The sequence below is a fragment of the Triplophysa dalaica genome, chromosome 8 (genome assembly GCF_015846415.1).
Source record: "Triplophysa dalaica isolate WHDGS20190420 chromosome 8, ASM1584641v1, whole genome shotgun sequence".
In the NCBI taxonomy this organism is placed as follows: Eukaryota; Metazoa; Chordata; class Actinopteri; order Cypriniformes; family Nemacheilidae; genus Triplophysa; species Triplophysa dalaica.
This window is the reverse complement of record NC_079549.1, coordinates 1,044,277-1,062,471: the sequence shown is the minus strand read 5'-3', so window position 1 is coordinate 1,062,471 and position 18,195 is coordinate 1,044,277. Positions and strand designations below refer to the sequence as shown.

Here is an 18,195-nt window from a genome sequence, read left to right as displayed (position 1 = left end):
TGCAAAACAATATGCAAACGGTGGCGAGGAACCCAAAACTCCAATCGAGAAAAAAAACCTCAGGAGAACCCAGGCCCAACCAGGGGATTCCAGTTCCCCTCTGGCAAAAGCTGCTGCCTCTGCACAAGCTCAACAGTGCTTGCACAACAAGGCTAAAATAAAAAATAAATAAATTTACGAATAAACTAAATTATAGATTTAAGATTATCATTAACAATCTAATAGCATTTGAAGTGTTGTAGAAAAATCGTGTCAAGTCGCTTCCCATTCTCAGCTCTGCCATCAGGTCTGGGCATGAACTGCATCCTGCAGTAACCTTGGAACAAATAGACAAGACTGGCTGAGAGAAGAGTACTGTTCTGCACTCTTTGATGCAACAAGTACATCATTTTGTTGTTGGATGTGTTCCTGGTTCCGGTTGATCTAAATAATGCAGCCTAAATCCTCTGAGGATTAATATTATGGAAGTGTAGTGTATACAAGATTAAAAAGATGAGTCTTTAGTCTAGATTTAAACTGACAGAGTGTGTCTGCCTCCCGGACCGTGCAGGGAAGAATATTCCAAAGTTTAGGCGCTAGATAAGAAAAGGATCTACCACCTGCACTTGATTTTGAAATTCTAGGTATTACCAACTGACAGACGCCTGAGAGCGTAATGCACGTGGAGGATTGTAATACAATAGAAGTTCATTTAAATACTGCGGCGCTAGACCATGTAGGGCTTTATAGGTAATAAGCAAGATCTTAAAGTTAATGCGATGCTTTATAGGTAACCAGTGCAAGGTTAACAGAACAGGGGTTATATTCTCATACTTTTTTGTACGTGTAAGAACTCGAGCTGCCGCGTTTTAAACCAGTTGCAGTTTTTGTAATAGGCCTGCAGGGCAACCACCTAAAAGTGCATAACAGTAATCTAGTCTTGATGTCATGAATGCATGAATTAATTTCTCTGCATCTGACAGTGACAGCATATGACGTAGTTTAGATATATTCTTAAAATGAAAAAATGCAATTTTACAGGTGTTGACATGGCTCTCAAATGACAGATTACTATCGAATACAACGCCAAGATTCGTAGCTGACGACGAGGATTTTATGGAGCATCCGTCAATTGTTAAGCAGTATTCTTGGTTGTTACGTATGGCGGTTTTTGGTCCAGTTAGTAACACTTCTGTTTTGTCCGAGTTTAGTAGTAAAAAATTGTTACTCATCCAGTTTTTTAAATCGACTATGCATTCCTTTATTCGATGGAACTGCTGGGTTTCATGAGGCATCGAGGAAATATAAAGTTGAGTATCATCAGCATAACAGTGAAAGCTAATTCCGTGACGCTTTATTATATCTCCTAGAGGTAGCATATATAATGCGAAAAGCAGAGGCCCTAAGATTGAGCCCTGTGGTACATTGTACTGGACTTGCAATTTGCGGGACACATCTTTGTTTATTGCTACAAATTGAAAACGGTCTGATAAATAAGACTTAAACCATTTCAATGCTATTCCGTTAATGCCGACGTAATTTTCGAGTCTATGTAGAAGTATGCTGTGGTCAATGGTGTCAAATGCAGCACTGAGGTCTAACAGCACCAATAACGAAATACAACCACGGTCAGACGCTAAAAGCAGATCATTTGTAACTCTGATCAAAGCAGTCTCTCGACTGTGACATCCTCGAAATCCAGACTGGAATTATTCATTAATGTCATTCCTTTAGAGGAAGGAGCATAATTGAGTTGAAACTACTTTTTCAAGAATTTTAGATATAAAAGGTAAATTCGATATAGGCCTGTAATTCCCTTGTTCTCTTGGGTCGAGTTTGGGGTTTTTTGACAAGGGCCTTATAACAGCCACCTTAAATGCTTTAGGCACATGTCCTAATGTCAGAGATGAGTTAATAATACTGAGAGGAGGATCTATAATTTCTGGGAGCATTTCTTTCAGTAGTTTTGTAGGTATAGGGTCTAGCACGCATGTTGTTGATTTGGATGATCTAATGATTTTAGAGAGTTCATCGTGATCTTCTGTTGAAAATAATTGCAATTTCTCCTTAGGGGTGCTGTAGTTAGTTTGTTTAGCGGGTTTCACTTCTGGTTGCATTGTTATAATTTTTCTCTAATGTCTTGGATTTTACTAGTGAAGTAGTTCATAAATTCATCACTGTTATGCTGATAATCAGAATCTGAAGTCGATGACGACTTATTTTTTGTTAATTTAGCCACGGTATTAAATAAAAAACCTAGGTTTGTCTTGGTTTTCTTCTATTTGTGATGAAAAGTTGGCGGATCTAGACGTTTTTATGGCATTCCTGTATTTTCGAGTACTATCCTTCCATGCTATACGAAATACCTCTAAATCAGTTTTCTTAAAGTTGCGCTCCATTTTACGGGATGCTTTCTTTATAGCCTGAGTGTGTTCATTATACCACGGTGTTGGGCTGCCATTTTTAATCTTTTTTAAACACAGATGATCAACTGTGTCTAATGTTTCCGATAAGGTAGAGTTAAAATTTTCAATGGTAATGTCAAGATCGTCAACGTTTTTACTCATGCTAGATATTTGAGACAATTCAGGCAGATTGTCGAGAAACGCATTTTGGTAGTTGAAGTAATCGTTCTACCATATTTGTAACAAGGAGTTTGATTTGCAGCCGTAGGCCAGTGAAGCGAACATAATATCAGATAATGATCCGAAATGTCTTCACTCTGCTGAACGATTTTAACATCATCCACATTTATACCATAAAAGATTAGATTAGATTAGATTCAACTTTATTGTCATTACACATATACAAGTACAGTGTAACGAAATGTAGTTTAGGTCTAACCAGAAGTGCAATTAGCAAGTGCAGATATACAGTGTGAATAAATACAGAATACAATATTAGGAAAATACTATACAATGGCCATGTACTATGAAAATATGACAGTCGGTATGTACTATGAACAATATATACAGAAGGCTATATACTGTGAACATTAATGTACAGGTGGTTATGAACAGATAACAATATAGACTATGCAATAGTGCAAGTGATTTGAGTGTGCATTAGTTACAGACATTAGCTTTAAAATAGTATTAAATCTAAAGTATGATTACGAAGGTGAGTGGGTCCTGACACATGTTGACTAATGCCCATGGAGTTAAGAGTGTCTTTGAAAGCCAGTCCCAAGGCATCTGTATCATTATCTACATGGATGTTAAAGTCACCAATGACAAGGACTCTATCTGCGGCCAGTACTCGTTCTGATAAGAACCCACCAAAATCTTTAATAAAATCTGTGTGCTAGAATACATTTTTAAAATGTTTTGTCCTTAGTATTAGGTGTCGATACGTGAAGTACCATGACTTCAAAATAATTGTTTTTAAAATTAGACTTCTGAGAGGTTATAAAATAATTATTGTGAAGTGCAGCGACACCTCCCCCTCTACCTTTTAGACGAGGCTCGTGTTTATAGTAACAATCTTGGGGAACAGATTAATTTAAAGTGATTTATAAAAAAAAAGATATCTATTATCTTTGACTACTGTAGATCTTCTATAACTCAAAATAAATTCATTCCCAGCTCTAACACACTGTACATGTTTTTCATAATTCATCCTCACAGCAGATTAGAAAGTTAACAGTATGTGCAGATCAGAGCGTCACAAAGCTGATGAGGGACAACAAAACGACATGGCCTTTCTAACCATCTAGCCATACCCTAGCAACCAGCTGGAGCTTAGCAACTGATCCCATACACTTAAATGAAAAGCAATAAGATACATTATTGACCAATCAAGCACTTCTGCTTAGTGTTGGATTGGCTGCTGCAACACACACACACACACACACACACACACACACACACACACAGAGCTGGTGAGTATAAATTCCATAATGGAACTCTTATTGAGCTTAAGAGAGGTCAGCTGTTAGTGGCCTTTAGCTAATGAGAGAGACAGAGGAGACATCAGGAGATCAGCTAGACTTACACAAACATATACAAAAGTGTGTGTGTGTTGGAGAGGGGTCTGTTAGGTTCAGCTCTTAGTACATGTTTTATTCATATGGCTCGTACTTTATCTTGATTGACAGCATGCCCCCCAAAACCTCTCTTACACACACGCGCACTAACACACACACCTAGACACACAAGCGCGCACACTCACACACACACACACACTTCTCTTTTCTTCTCTCACGTGTTTGCAGATCTCTTTTACACGTTGAGCTGTATCTTATAGAAAAGTAATATTCATTCATTCATTTTTGGTTATTATTGTTATTTTCCTCATTCATTTTTTTAAAACTTTACTTTTCCTGTAGCTCAGTGGTAAGATCATTGCGTTAACAACACAAGGTTGTAGGTTGGTTACCATACCTAAGTATAAATGTATAGGATAAAGCAATGTAAGAGGCTTTGGATAAAAGAGTCTGCCAAATGCATAAATGTAAATGTTATTATCCTAAATAATCTAAAGAACTTAATATCTTTAAAACTATATAGCGGATTTGGCTGTGTTATACAAGTGCACGACATAAAGTAGAATCCATGATGAGTACCTTAATAATAGAAAGGAAACACAGGAGACATGACAACCAAACACAACATAATCAAAAGCAGACAAAGAAGTCAGGAACACGCAGGGCTTAAATACACACTTAACATAATCAGGGAGAACAGAAACAGGTGAAGGACAATTAACAATCAAGGAAACTAATAAGGGAACACAGGCAAAAACGGGAACACAGAACTTAACCTAAACAGACTGTGTTTTGGTTAACTGTGACAGACTAAGGCCAAGATTAAAATCATTACACCATCAAATTTTATGCTGCCTTAATTTCAATCAATTAGGCTGTACAAGTTTTTTCATTTCTTCAACACATCAAAATTAAATAAAAAAGTTATCAAATTAATTTCCAGTTATATCAACAGTCTAGTTTCAAGAGTGGTCATTCCACCGAGACTGCACTGCTCTCAGTCATTGAAGCCCTGAAACTGGAAAGAGCTGCCGCAAAATCATCTGTACTCATCCTACTGGATCTATCTGCCGCATTTGACTCCGTTAACCAACACATCCTCCTGTCGACCCTCAAGGGTATGGGTGTCTCTGGAAAGGTCCTATGATGGTTCAGGTCTTACCCCTCAGGTAGGTCATTTAGAGTATCCTGTAGAGGTGAGGTCTTTGAGTCCCAACATCTCAATACAGGGGTGCCTCAGGGCTCAGTGCTTGGACCGCTTTTAATTTCCATATAAATGACATCCCTAGGTTCTATCATTCGGAAACATGGCTTTTCCCATGACTGCTATGCGTATGATACACCACTCCACTTGGCATTTCAGCCTGATGATCCGACTGTTTCTGCACGCATGTTAGCTTGCTTGAGTGACATTTCACTGGATAAAGGATCAGCCTGCAGCTGAACCTTGCAGAAACAGAACTGCTTGTAATCTCGGCAGACCCAAAGACTCATCACAACTTTTCCATTCAACTGGGCTCAGCAACCATTACATCTTCCTGAACGGCAAGAAACCCGGGAGTGGTGAACGATGATCAGCTAAACTTTACGGATAATGTTACCAGCACCGCACGGTCCTGTTGATTCATCCTCTACAACATTTGGAAAATTAGACATTTCCTTTCCGAGCATGCTACGCAAGTCCTAGTGCAGGCTCTTGTTCTGTCCAGACTTGCCTACTTCAAGTCGCTACTTGCTGGACTTCCAGCTTGCACAACAAAACCTCTACAAAAGATCCAGAATGCAGCGGCAGGAGTGGTCTTCAATGAAGCGAAGAGATTATACGTCACTCCTCTCTTTATTAAGTTACATTGGCTCCATATAGTGGCACCACCATATCTTCAATCATGCAGACTTTTGTACCCGCCAGATCCCTGCGCTCTGCAAATGAACAACGTCTTGTAGCACCACACCAAAAAGAGAAAAAAAAACACTCTCATGCACCTTCTCTGGATCGGTTCCACATTTGTGGAATGATTACCCCAAAGCAACAAGATCTGCAGATTCTGTGGCCATCTTTAAGAATCGTCTGTAAACACATCTCTTCCGTCAGCACTTGACCCACTAGTTTTGACTTCTATTTCTTTTCTACTTTTTCTATCCATAAATATATATTTTTAGATAATCCTTAGCTTTGTATACCTTGCTGGTCTATATGAGACCAGTTTCTATTACACTTATTCTTTCTGTTGTCCTTATGTTGTTCGAATTACTTCTATTGTTTTCCTAATTTGTAATCAAAGTTGTAATTTGGATAAAAGCATCTGCAAAATGACAAAATGTAAATCTACTGATTTTGAATGTTTAGAACCGAATTAAGTTTATTATTTTATCTGCAGTACATGTGACTGAAGAGAGTTTTTTTGTGTCCATAGTTGGTAAGTTACACTTGGAGGACAGTGCACACACACACACGTGCACATATGTGAAAATATGTGTGTCATGGACAGCATGCGCTCAGGGAAATGCAGCTGCTACCAGAGTCTGTAAGTCTGCAGGCAGCATTTATTTATACACACACACACACACACACACACACACACAACAACAACAACACTGCCTCTATTCAGAAATGACTTTGGAAGGGAGTTTAATTTGAATTAAACCTGGACTTTTTATATTCAGCAAACAGGCTTAAAATTGCTCATGATATTGAACTCCGATCACTCTAAATGTGTCGATCTGATCGTTGACTTCTGATTAATTTCGAGCTGTTTCTTTTTTGCTTGAACCTCCATCAATTCACCTTCAACTGAGTGGCGCTGCAAAAAAGTTCTATCCAGTACTCGAGTGTAAAAAAAATCAGGGGGATGATATATTACGCATCAGATACTCCTGTCATTGATCTTGACCAAGGCACCTCAGAATTGGAGTTGGTCCCCAGGCAGGCATGGCTACCACTGAACATACAGTAGTTAGGTTAAATACAGAGGACAAGTTTTACCACTGGGTGCAAGTGCAACTTCATACTCATGATTCCTTTAAATCTATTAGGAATGAATCTATTAAATGTTGAAACAAAACCTCACAAAACATTGTAAATGAACATGAATCCCCTCAAGTAAAGTCCTTTTAACTTTTTTAGTCCAAGTGCAAGAGAAAATGGATTAAACAAATGCACCATTTGCAAAATCTGAAAATAATACATATAATACAAAGACATAGGACTACCTGGTATTTCTTAAACTTGAGGTGATCAAACAAAAGACAAAATAGGGGGGGAGGAAAATGAATAACTGATCAGTTCAATGCTAGACTTGGTTAGTATTTAATTAAATGCAAGGAAAAGTTATGGCTATAATGGATTTCCTTGCAGTAGGCATTTATATGTTGTAGAATATTTGGCAAATGATGATAGCGTGATGACATTCCATCACATGCCCCTGTAGGGACAGGACAGAGTAACACGGCAGATAACGCTCCTAATTTTTTTTTTCTACTTAGGCTAGTTAAGGAGGCAGGCGTTAGCTAACAAGAATTTAATCTCCAAATTAAGTATCGTTAACTGTGTTGTTATTGCCTCTGTCCAGAGATTCCGCCTTTGGTGACATATCAAAAGAATTCCTGGCTCTTGACTTGCCTTCAGTGCTACTTCTAGCCCTCTTAAAGCTGAAGTCCCTCAGGTCAAGCTGTCCATGTCGCTTGGCCATGATGCTGAAATCTGACGTGTCGCTGACTGACGTGAAGTCAGTTTAAAACAAATAGTTGTGTCATTATACAGTTGAAAGAAAAAGTATGTGAACCCTTTGGGCTTACTTGGATTTCTTCATAAATTGGTCATAAAATGTGTTCTGATCTTCATCTAAGTCACAACAATAGAGAGACACAGTCTGCTTAAACTAATACCACACAAACATTATACGTTTTCATGTTTTTAGTGAACACAACATGTAAACATTCATAGTGCAGGGTGGAAAAAGTATGTGAACCTTTGGGTTTAATAACTGGTTGACCCTCCTTTGGCAGCAATAACCTCAACCAAACGTTTCCTATAGTTGCAGATCAGACCTGCAAAACGGTCAGGAGAAATTTTGTACCATTCCTCTTTACAAAAGTGTTTCAGTTCAGCAATATTCTTGGGATGTCTGGTGTGAATCGCTCTCTTGAGGTCATGCCACAGCATCTCAATCGGGTTGATGTCAGGACTCTGACTGGGCCACTCCAGAAGGCGTATTTTCTTCTGTTGAAGCCATTCTGTTGTTGATTTACTTCTATGCTTTGGGTCGTTGTCCTGTTGCATCGTCCATCCTCTGTTAAGCTTCAGTTGGCGGACAGATGGTCTGAAGTTTTCCTGCAAAATGTCTTGATAAACTTTGGAATTCATTTTTCCATCGATGACAGTAATCCCGTCCAGGGCCTGAGGCAGCAAAGCAGCCCCAAACCATGATGCCCTCTCCACCATATTTCACAGTTGGGATGAGGTTTTGATGTTGGTGTGCTGTGGCTTTTGTTCTCCACACATAGCGTTGTGTGTTCTTTCGCAAACTTCAAACGTGCTGCAATGTTTTTTTTGGACAGCAGTGGCTTCCACCGTGGTGTCCTCCCATGAAGTCCATTCTTGTTTAATGTTTTCCTTATTGTAGATTTGTCAACAAAAATGTTAGCATGTGCCAGAGATTTCTGTAAGTGTTTAGCTGACACTCTAGGATTCTTCTTCACCTCATTGAGCATTCTGCGCTGTGCTCTTGCAGTCATCTTTACAGGACGACCACGCCTAGGGAGTGTAGCAACAGTGCTGAACTTTCTCCATTTGTAGACAATCTGTCTTACCGTGGACACATGGACATCAAGGCTTTTAGATATACTTTTGTAGTCCTTTCCAGCTTTACGAAGTCAACAATTCTTGATCGTAGGTCTTCTGAGAGCTCTTTTGTGCGAGGCATGGTTCACATCACACAACACTTCTTCAGAACAGCAAACTCAAAACTGGTGTGTGTTTTTTATTGGACAGGCCAGCTTTAATCAACACATCCAATCTCATCACATTGATTGGACCCCAGGTTGGCTGACTCCTGGCTCCAATTAGCTCTTGGAGAAGTCATTAGCCTAGGGTTTCACATACTTTTTCCACCCTGCACTATGAATGTTTACATGTTGTGTTCATGAAAAACATGAAAACGTATAATGTTTGTGCAGTATTAGTTTAAGCAGACTGTGTTTCTCTATTGTTGTGACGATCAGAAGATCAGAACACATTTTATGACCAATTTATGAAGAAATCCAAGTAATCCCAAAGGGTTCACATACTTTTTCTTTCAACTGTATGTGCAAATTCCCCTCAACCACAGTATTTTAGAATTTTCAATATTTCAATATTATAAAAAAAAGTTGAAATAGTGCTAATATTTACACATTCATTGATAAAATAACACGTTTTAGAATGGGGATGATTTTGACCATCTTTATTTCAAAGGGGGATGCCATCCCTCCTCAACTCCTCAACTACTGGTTCTACCCGACCTGAGGCCGACGGGTCCCGGAAAACTTGCGGGTTTCGCCATGGGTTCAGGTTAATGTTTAATGAATAGCCTTGGGTTCGGGTTTGTAACTTTGTGTAAGAAAACAAAAAAGAAAACACAGACAAAACTGTTGTGCGTATGAACTGTTCTGCGCATGTGCTACCGCTTTTTCTCCTTGTTGTCACAACACAGCAGGTGATGGTAAGATGAGTGCGACATTTTTTTTTATAATGGAATACTTAGTACAGTTCCAAATGATGCAGGGAAAGCTGCGTTCTGGAAGAATTTTGATCTTGTCGTTTCATCTAACAAAGAGCCCAGTGGTTATGTAAAGTGCAGTGCTTGCAAGGCTTATGACAGCAAAAACGACAGGTACGTCTTCTCTACAGCAACACTGATCTTGTGTAGTGATTGGTGGAATACTGCAAGCGTGTGAGGGAAATGTAACGCCTCTTATCATATTTGGAACATCAGGTGCCTCTTCAATTGTTCTGACAGGTACTCCACCTTACTTGTGTATACATGTAGGCGGTATTAGTCAAATCATACCACCAACTGAACGTAGATTTGTGAGGGTGTGGTTACATGAGGCATTTCAGGCAGGTCAGGTTGAGCATTAGCTTTTAGATAGAATTCATCTTTTGTTCCCACACTTTCATTTGTGCAATTTAACATGTCTTATACATGCATGGGTAACACACCAAAGACACAGAAAAACACGTATAAGTACCATATGACCCCTTAAATTATCACCGCAAGCAATCGTAAAATGCAGCATTTTTCAACAAAGCTTTCTGTTAAAATGATAGTTCACAGAAAAATAAAAGTGTTGTCAACATTTACTCACCCTCCAAATCTGTAAACATTTCATTTATTCTGATAAACACAAAGAAAGATATTTGGATAAATGTTAGCAACTGATATTTCTAGGACATCATTGACTACCATAGTATTATACATACAATATTTTTTTGGTCTGTTGAACACACAATATTTTGAAAGAATTTGGAAAACAAACCGTCTGGGGCACCTTTGATTACCTTTTTTTTCTTGCTATGGTATTCGATGTCCCACAAATGTGAGTGTAACAAGGTTCAATAAAAGGAAGGAAGGAGGCGCGAACCGGCAAACATTTAAACAAACTTTAATCAAAATAAACAAACAATAACACAGAAGTAGAAGACCGGCAGCCACCTCAAGGTCGACTGCCGGCCACAAGAACATAAACACAAACTAAACACATGTCCGGGCCCGGTCCTCTCTCATCAGCAGTCCCGTCGCTCGTCCTCTTATGCTCCCAATTTCCTCTGTGAGATATACGGAACCGGTGTGCACACTCACGCCACCGGCCCTGCCTCCCTGCTCCCGTCCCCCCTTCCTCACCACAGTGAGTTGCTATTATTTTTCCAAATATCTTTCTTTGTGTTCAACAGGAAAAAATATATCGTATGTATATAACTATATAATTATACAGGTTTAGAATGTGAACCCTTTAAACGCAGTTCGGCTCAGGCTTAGAATGTAACTGTAACGGGCGGGCCGGGTATCCCTTCTGTCTGCAGTGAAAAGTAAAAAAAGAAGGAGTTGAAAAGAGAAGGAATAAGAGCTGCTGAAGAAGGCTTGGGCTAGGGCAAAAACTTGAGGTTACACACACACTTACTCACCGTGATGTGAAGTGTGAAGCTGTGAGTCCAGTGAAAAGCCCCTGCGGGTTTCCGTGACGGATCGACCTCAACTCTCTAACAGCTCATTATGTTCAAGCCTTATGAATAGAGATGTGACGGGCAGGCCAAGAGAGGCTAGAGGATGAGCGCTTTAGCACCTCAGATTTATTTCAGCATTATCAGCCATAATTCAGTGACTGTGATGGGCCGCCTCAGGCTGAAGCGCCTCACGCTGAACAGCGGCACACAAATCACACGATCCACGCTTCCGACGTCACAAATCAAACCTCGTGTAGAAGTAAATGTGACAGCCATGGAAGATGACACGATTATTTGACCAGAGAGGACATCAGATCCAAACACATTTAGCCTTTCAATTTCTGAAATATTACAAGGTTTAAAACAGCAAAAGTTTGTATTAGCTATTATCAGCTATAATGGAGAATAAGAGGAATAACGAGAACTAATAACAGAAAACATGTGGATTTAAGATATTAGGTCATTTTGAAACTCGATGAGATATTTATTTGTGACATTTTTTGCAGCACATTAACAGATTTGTGAATACATGCTCTCTGTATACATTTACAGAATTTCTAGTCATTTGTTAAATTATTTCTGATCTCTTTCAAATACAATTTGTAAAATACATTTAGTGATTCCGATTCTTTGTATAGATTTAGATTCTAATTGATTCCCACTTTTGATTCCACCTTAAAAAGTAAATTATTGCCATATTAACCTGTATGTTCATTTAGCCTGCTTATTGACTGGTTTGAATAAATATTTATTAATATATATGTTTACCATGTGTATATATGCACAAAACAGTACTCAAATGATTGCTGTTTATATACACATAGCAAGCATGTTTTGTCTGATTTATTGCAATTGTCATTACCATAGTTTAACTACATCACAGTCGAACAGTAGTATAATAAGGTATGTCAAATGCGTGGTTTCCTATGCTTTACTGCTTATACTATAATTGAACTATGCTTACTACAGTAAAAATATGGGCTTTAATTCAGATGTCAGCTGATCACAACTTAGCACATGCGCACTTTTGAAAATATGAACATGGGAATTAATAAAAGGTATTGAAATTTTTATTGCAAGAATCCGATTTCTATTCCTTTTCAATCTGATTCTTAACCTTTGGATTGCAATTCCCAACTAGAATAAATTTTCGATTCCCAACCCTACTCTGGTTTGATTTAATTATCAAAACTAACCAAACAATAAACTTTTAAGGTATTTATTGTGCTAGATTATTTGGCTAAAAAGCAAACTACAACATATTAGTGAATATGTTTTTATAAGAAAAATCTTTAAAAATTGCTCTCAGTGAATAAAGCAAACATTTATTAGAATTTTATCAGTATTTGTTGCTCCTCTTTTTTGTCATTCTCCCTTGCCATGTCTTTAAAAACTATTCATTTGTTGTTATTTTTTGTAAAGCCTCCTTAAATTCTTCTCAAAGTCCAGCTTCAGTTTATACTCCACACACATCAGTATAACATAAAAAACTACTATTTCAATAAATCTTCAATAAAACATTGGGAAGAAAAGAAAAAAGGTCCTCTCACTGTCTGGAAATACAGAGTAAGGCAACCAGTAAGTACAAACAACACGGTAACCAGTGAGCAGCATGAAGTCAACAGTTTATGGGTTGTAGATTTGATTGTGCAGGTGAGAGAAACACACACACACACACACTAACACACACAAGCACGGGAGATGCAGATGTAAGTATGTTACAGGTAGCAGTCATAGTCACACAAAGTACGAGACCTCACGACCTTTTTAGAGCATGAGAAATTTGAAACATAAAATATTAGAAACACACAAATGCACACATGCACACAGCGCTGTCAAGAACTTAAACACACAAATCAACAACTGCTCATAAAACTTACATGAGAGGTTTAAAGAAGGTAAATGTCAGGCGGAAGTAAAGCAAGTCTCTCTCTCTCTGATACACACACACACACACACACACACGCGTACACACACTCACAGGAAGAGTTTTCAGATAAGGTGAAATGGCAGGATGTCTCTCACGGGCCGCAGGCTTTTGTACGTGTTTTTCTTGTTGACAGTTGTGCAGATGAGGCCGGAGATGTTGGTCATGTTGATTGACTGCTGTCATCTCACAGCAGATAAAAGCACAGTTCATTCATCACACATTACAGAGCTCATTTACTCTCCTGATGGCGTCTGATCCACTGTTGAATGGGTGAGAGGGCTCTGTGTGTGTGTGTGTGTGTGTGTGTGGGCAAGACTTACTTAAAGACTGAAACATACTGTCGAAATGGTAATATTAGGAGGTGTTTTAGACATTAGATTGACAAAGAATTTCGCTCTGAGGCTCTTGTCAATGACAAAAACCCAGCACAGTGCACAGTGTTTAGAGAAGCAAGATCATTCTAGTCAATAAAATCGTGGTGAGCAAGCCAGCCAACTCAGCCCTGTGAAGACGAATACAAACTCCAATGATAAATAAATGGAGAAAAAAAACCTGGGAGACACCAGTCTCAGCTTGAGATCTCCTCTGACGTGTCCCGGCTGCACTCACTGACTTTGAGTAAAAGTTACTGACTAAATGCTTATGAAATCAAAGGTTCATTCCCTCAGGAGCGTGATTTTCTCCTCCACACACACAGATGATTTTTTGAGATGTATAGATATAAAATAGTCAAAGCATTTGAATGACGTGTACAGTATACACATGCAGTATAGACTCATTAGTGCATTCTGGTTAAAGGCACAAAATAGAAGATAGGATTCATGCACTAAAATTTCAAGCTACTCCTGTGTTCTTGTTCAATTGAATTGGTTTTGAAAGGCACTTAAAACATTTTAAACTTAAAATATTGTAGACTTAAAAAATTATAGATGCCTTTTCTATAAGGTTTAGGTTAAGGTTTATTTCTAATATAGCACATTTCTACTGCCACTACAGCCCAAAGTGCTGTACAATACACTCAATAACCATAAAACAAAAAAAAATTATTTTAACTGATTAATAAAATGAAGTTGAATTGGTTAAATTGTTTTGATGAATTGCATCTTTATTTAGTTGTAATTTATTAACAGTTTTCCATTTATAAACTGTGTGACAAAAACTTGTAATGTAAATATTACAAAAAACATTGTGTCAAGCAGTTATTTACTTTAAAAAATATCTACATGACACATAAAATGAAGTAAATCTTACAAGTTGTCTTTACAGCGTAAGAGTATTGAAGTTAAAGAGTTTGAGTTTATTTTTACTGTCCATGGGTGGACACAGATTTAGTGTAATTACTGTTTAAACCATGTGATGTATTAAATCATAATGTTACTAGTAAAGCATTATTTTGTAGATTTTTCTTTGTTAAGGTCTTTTAAGTAATTCATCCATTGGTTCATAGATAACAAACAAATGAAAAGTCCTTCCTCCGATTACTGTGGATGAGACAAGAATGAAAGAGTAGTGAGGAATCTGGAGGTGTCTCTTTAGCATGCTTTAGACGCAAGCTCTTGACCTTTAACCTCTGATTGACTCAAGAGCATGCGCTGAATTGCAGACCAGCACATAATGAGTGATGGACAGCGGACGTGTTCTTGTGTTCCTCTAAAAAACACCAATGCAAGTATATCAATGATGTGAATATAATAGTAATGAAGTCCTTTCAGCAGATATATTCTGACAGTTATGATAACAATCAATCAGTGTAAAAATGTGATGCTTTTGCTACTGTAAATTAATTTAGACCAACAGCTTAGTTTGTCCATATTTGACCCAACCAACACTTTTTAGAGTGTGTCTGATGTAATTATGGTTATGAGGAGGGAGTGCCCTGCGGTCTTACTACAAATATCTCTTGAGTATAATGTTCTTCTGGCAAAGGCATTTCAACAGCTCCAAGGACCTTTAGTTAAAAATACTTTATCTGACTTGTTTGAGAGATGGGCCAGGAATATAATGTATTAATGTAATAATGTAGGATTTAAAACATCTATATAAATAACACATTAATGCACAGAATTGCACAGTAAGTTAAGTGATTTTGACAGCTCTATGTCTGAAGCGAACACATGAGGGTTCAGTGAGCCAAGCTCGTCTCAGTGTCTGAAGTTCCATCTGTGTTTCTCCATCAGATCTAATGATGAAATAAAATCAGTCTGACAGAGATCTGTGGAATGATGTCATATCATTTCTGGACTTACTGGATGTGTTTGTGTGTGTGTTTATTTAGTAGAGTGGCAGAGGAACTGAGAGTGGAGAGTGATGCGAGCCGCCGGCTTATCGTCTTCCACCCCAGAACGACCAGCTGAGTCTCTTCACACCATCTCGACGATCACATTTCTTTTACACGCACACACACACACAATAATTCAGTTTATTGTCAAACAATCTCTCAATACTGTTTGATGTCCTCAAATCTTTTCAGTCCATTAAATAATTAGACACAAACACTCATGTTTCATGTGTGCAGTCATGCAGTTTGCTTCATCACATTATCCAAGAGTGGGTGGAAAGTGATCTGTTTAGAAACATTAAACTGAACAAATGACTAATAAAACAAAGCTCTTCATGACAATTTAACCGTATGTTGTTTTGCTGTTATAAGTGAAACGACTGTTGTCTTGCATCTTGTGAGGTGATTATACTGTGTGTGTAAAACAGACGAATTGACTGAAACCCTCATGTTGTTTGAGAATGTTTATTAATCTTTCTTCACACAGGTTTTAGATTAGAAAAGCTCTTTGCTTTTCGAGTTACCACAATCCAAATCACAGCACTATAATGTCAGTTTGCATCAACTGCAAAGGATGGAGACTTTCTGTTCAGGAATTTCTTTCAGGTTGTGATTGTGGTTTTGTCATGCACGGCAGATTATCTGCGCTGTTGCTGGAGGTCTCAGAAGAACCTGTATAAGGTCAAAAGTGAAGTCCCGGAGACAACACTTCATTAAAACACACACACGCTTATTTACGTACAAAAAGAAAACATATTGTAATTCTCTAATGCTCACCCCTGTTTGAAACAAAGAGTTCTGCAATACGATCATGACCACTACTATATAGACTACTGATGAATGTAACAATTCAGTTGAGGGCGGATTTTAAGGTTCTTGAAATAATAAAGTGGTTGTTGTGTACTCAGCTTTTCTGTCGAGGGTACCCATAATAATTGAATATCATCCATACAGTACATATATCAAATTAACTTCACAAAGGCTTTTTGCATTTAAAAGAATAATATATAAAATATATTTGAATATGTGAATAATGAACATTGCTCATAAATGTTGATTGGATAAAAAATAATTTGACAAACGGAGAGAGAACCATTAAGAGTGTCAACTAATGTGTGAGATCCTGATTCATGTCTCATTCTGTGTTAAACAGCCATACAAACACAGCACATCTTTAAAAACGGAACGGGACTGAACAGACAACGCAGATATTCTCTCGCAGGCGCACAGAGCAGTTGATCCATATTTTCTCAAAGCATCAGAAGTCACTAAAGCATTGGGCATCTCAATCTGGATACAGAATAAAGCCGGAGAATGTGCTGTATTTATTGTTGTTCCCTCCGTGCGCCTTTCCTCCGTCGAGTTTGACGTAAATCTCGTCTCCGGAGTCCAGATGTAGCACCGCGCTGTTGCTCGCGTAATCGTAGTTCTGATCCGCGTCCTGCGCGATGGCACTGGCACGCACCTGTCCAAATAAACGCACAGTACTGTTACACTGACACTGTCTGCGATTTTTTTTTATTACATGTTTGCTTAGTTACTTCAGTTACTTTGTGTGAATTCGGCCACACTATGAGAAAAGGACTGTGCATTAAATTTCTCTTTATTTTTCAAAGTGAATCGCATCGTCTCGAAGTTTGCGCAAACATCATTCATGTATACCAGGGGCCAGCGAGTGCATCTTTTTCTTGGAATAAATTCCCCGTCTCGCACTTTTCTTACAAAATGATCAGACTCGTGCCTACCTGTCCGTTTTTACAGAGGTCTGCCCACATGCTCGTGCCGTCCCCGCCGCGCATCAGCACATGATAGGTGAAGTAGTAAATCCCGGACACCTGGCACGTGAACTTGCCGGTGGTGAGGTCGTAGTGATTTCCCACATTTGTCACAACATCGTCAAAGCGGAGCACCTCGTAGCCCTCATGGGGATTTTTGAGACCGACGTAAAACGCGATCTTGACGTTCCCTAACGCGGGGACAACGTCTCCCGTCTCGGTCCTCGCTGTCCCCGATGGGACGCCGGTGAATCCGGGTCTTCCTGAGTCTCCAGGTGGTCCCCTCGGACCAGGCGGGCCAGGTTCGCCAGGCGGACCCCTCGGTCCAGGTTTGCCCGGCCGTCCCGGTTCGCCTCTGGTCCCTTGATTAAAGGACGGCGGGATGCCGCTGAGGTCCTGCATGACCTCCAGCGCGTTGGCGCTCGGTTTAGGGTTGTACGGGTCGCAGATCATCCGGCAGGTGCCCATCATCTCGTAGTGCGCTGCGATCACGGAGATCTGGAGCACAAGAGGGATCGCGACGATTAGCGCCGCGACCATGACGATGCCCACGACAGCGCCGATCACTCGCTTGTATTGGAGCACCCGAGAAGCGCGCGCTAAAGAGTCCGGCTCGTTTTTGGAGGTAATGGTGATGCGCGCTTGGAAACAACTGCGGGATAAACAACAGACCTCTCCTCCTGTGAATATATAGATGAGAAGAGACACTGCAGCAGCGGCACTCGAATGTGTCAAAGCTCTAACCCCTGGCAAAACAGCATCACCATGCCTGCAGTGAAACTGTCGGTGTTTGCGCACGCGACCGAGGCAGACGTGCGCTGGTGTCTACGATCACGAGAGAGATAGCAGGCTGACATAATTAATGATCTACACCAGGGAGTTTCGAACGTTATGATGCCGAGGAACCCAAAATAAAATGAACCTTTCGTCAGGGATCCCCACATGTCCATCTGTAATTTTGTGCGTAAAGCAACATTGTTATGAATCGTATGCCTAAATGTGATGATATAAAGACATTTTTTCATTTTTTCGAATGAGGAAAAATAA

General features: G+C 39.2%; 1 protein-coding gene across 1 annotated transcript; it reads right to left on the bottom strand.

Annotated features, from left to right (window-relative positions):
- Window positions 1-15,824: 15,824 nt before the first annotated feature.
- On the bottom strand, window positions 15,825-17,872 carry c1ql2 (complement component 1, q subcomponent-like 2). Its single transcript, XM_056755707.1, has 2 exons — window positions 17,119-17,872; window positions 15,825-16,838 (listed from the first exon to the last, which is right to left on the bottom strand). Exons 1-2 carry the CDS (start codon window positions 17,686-17,688, stop codon window positions 16,659-16,661), a joined length of 750 nt encoding a protein of 249 aa, XP_056611685.1. The 5' UTR covers window positions 17,689-17,872; the 3' UTR covers window positions 15,825-16,658.
- Window positions 17,873-18,195: the final 323 nt, after the last annotated feature.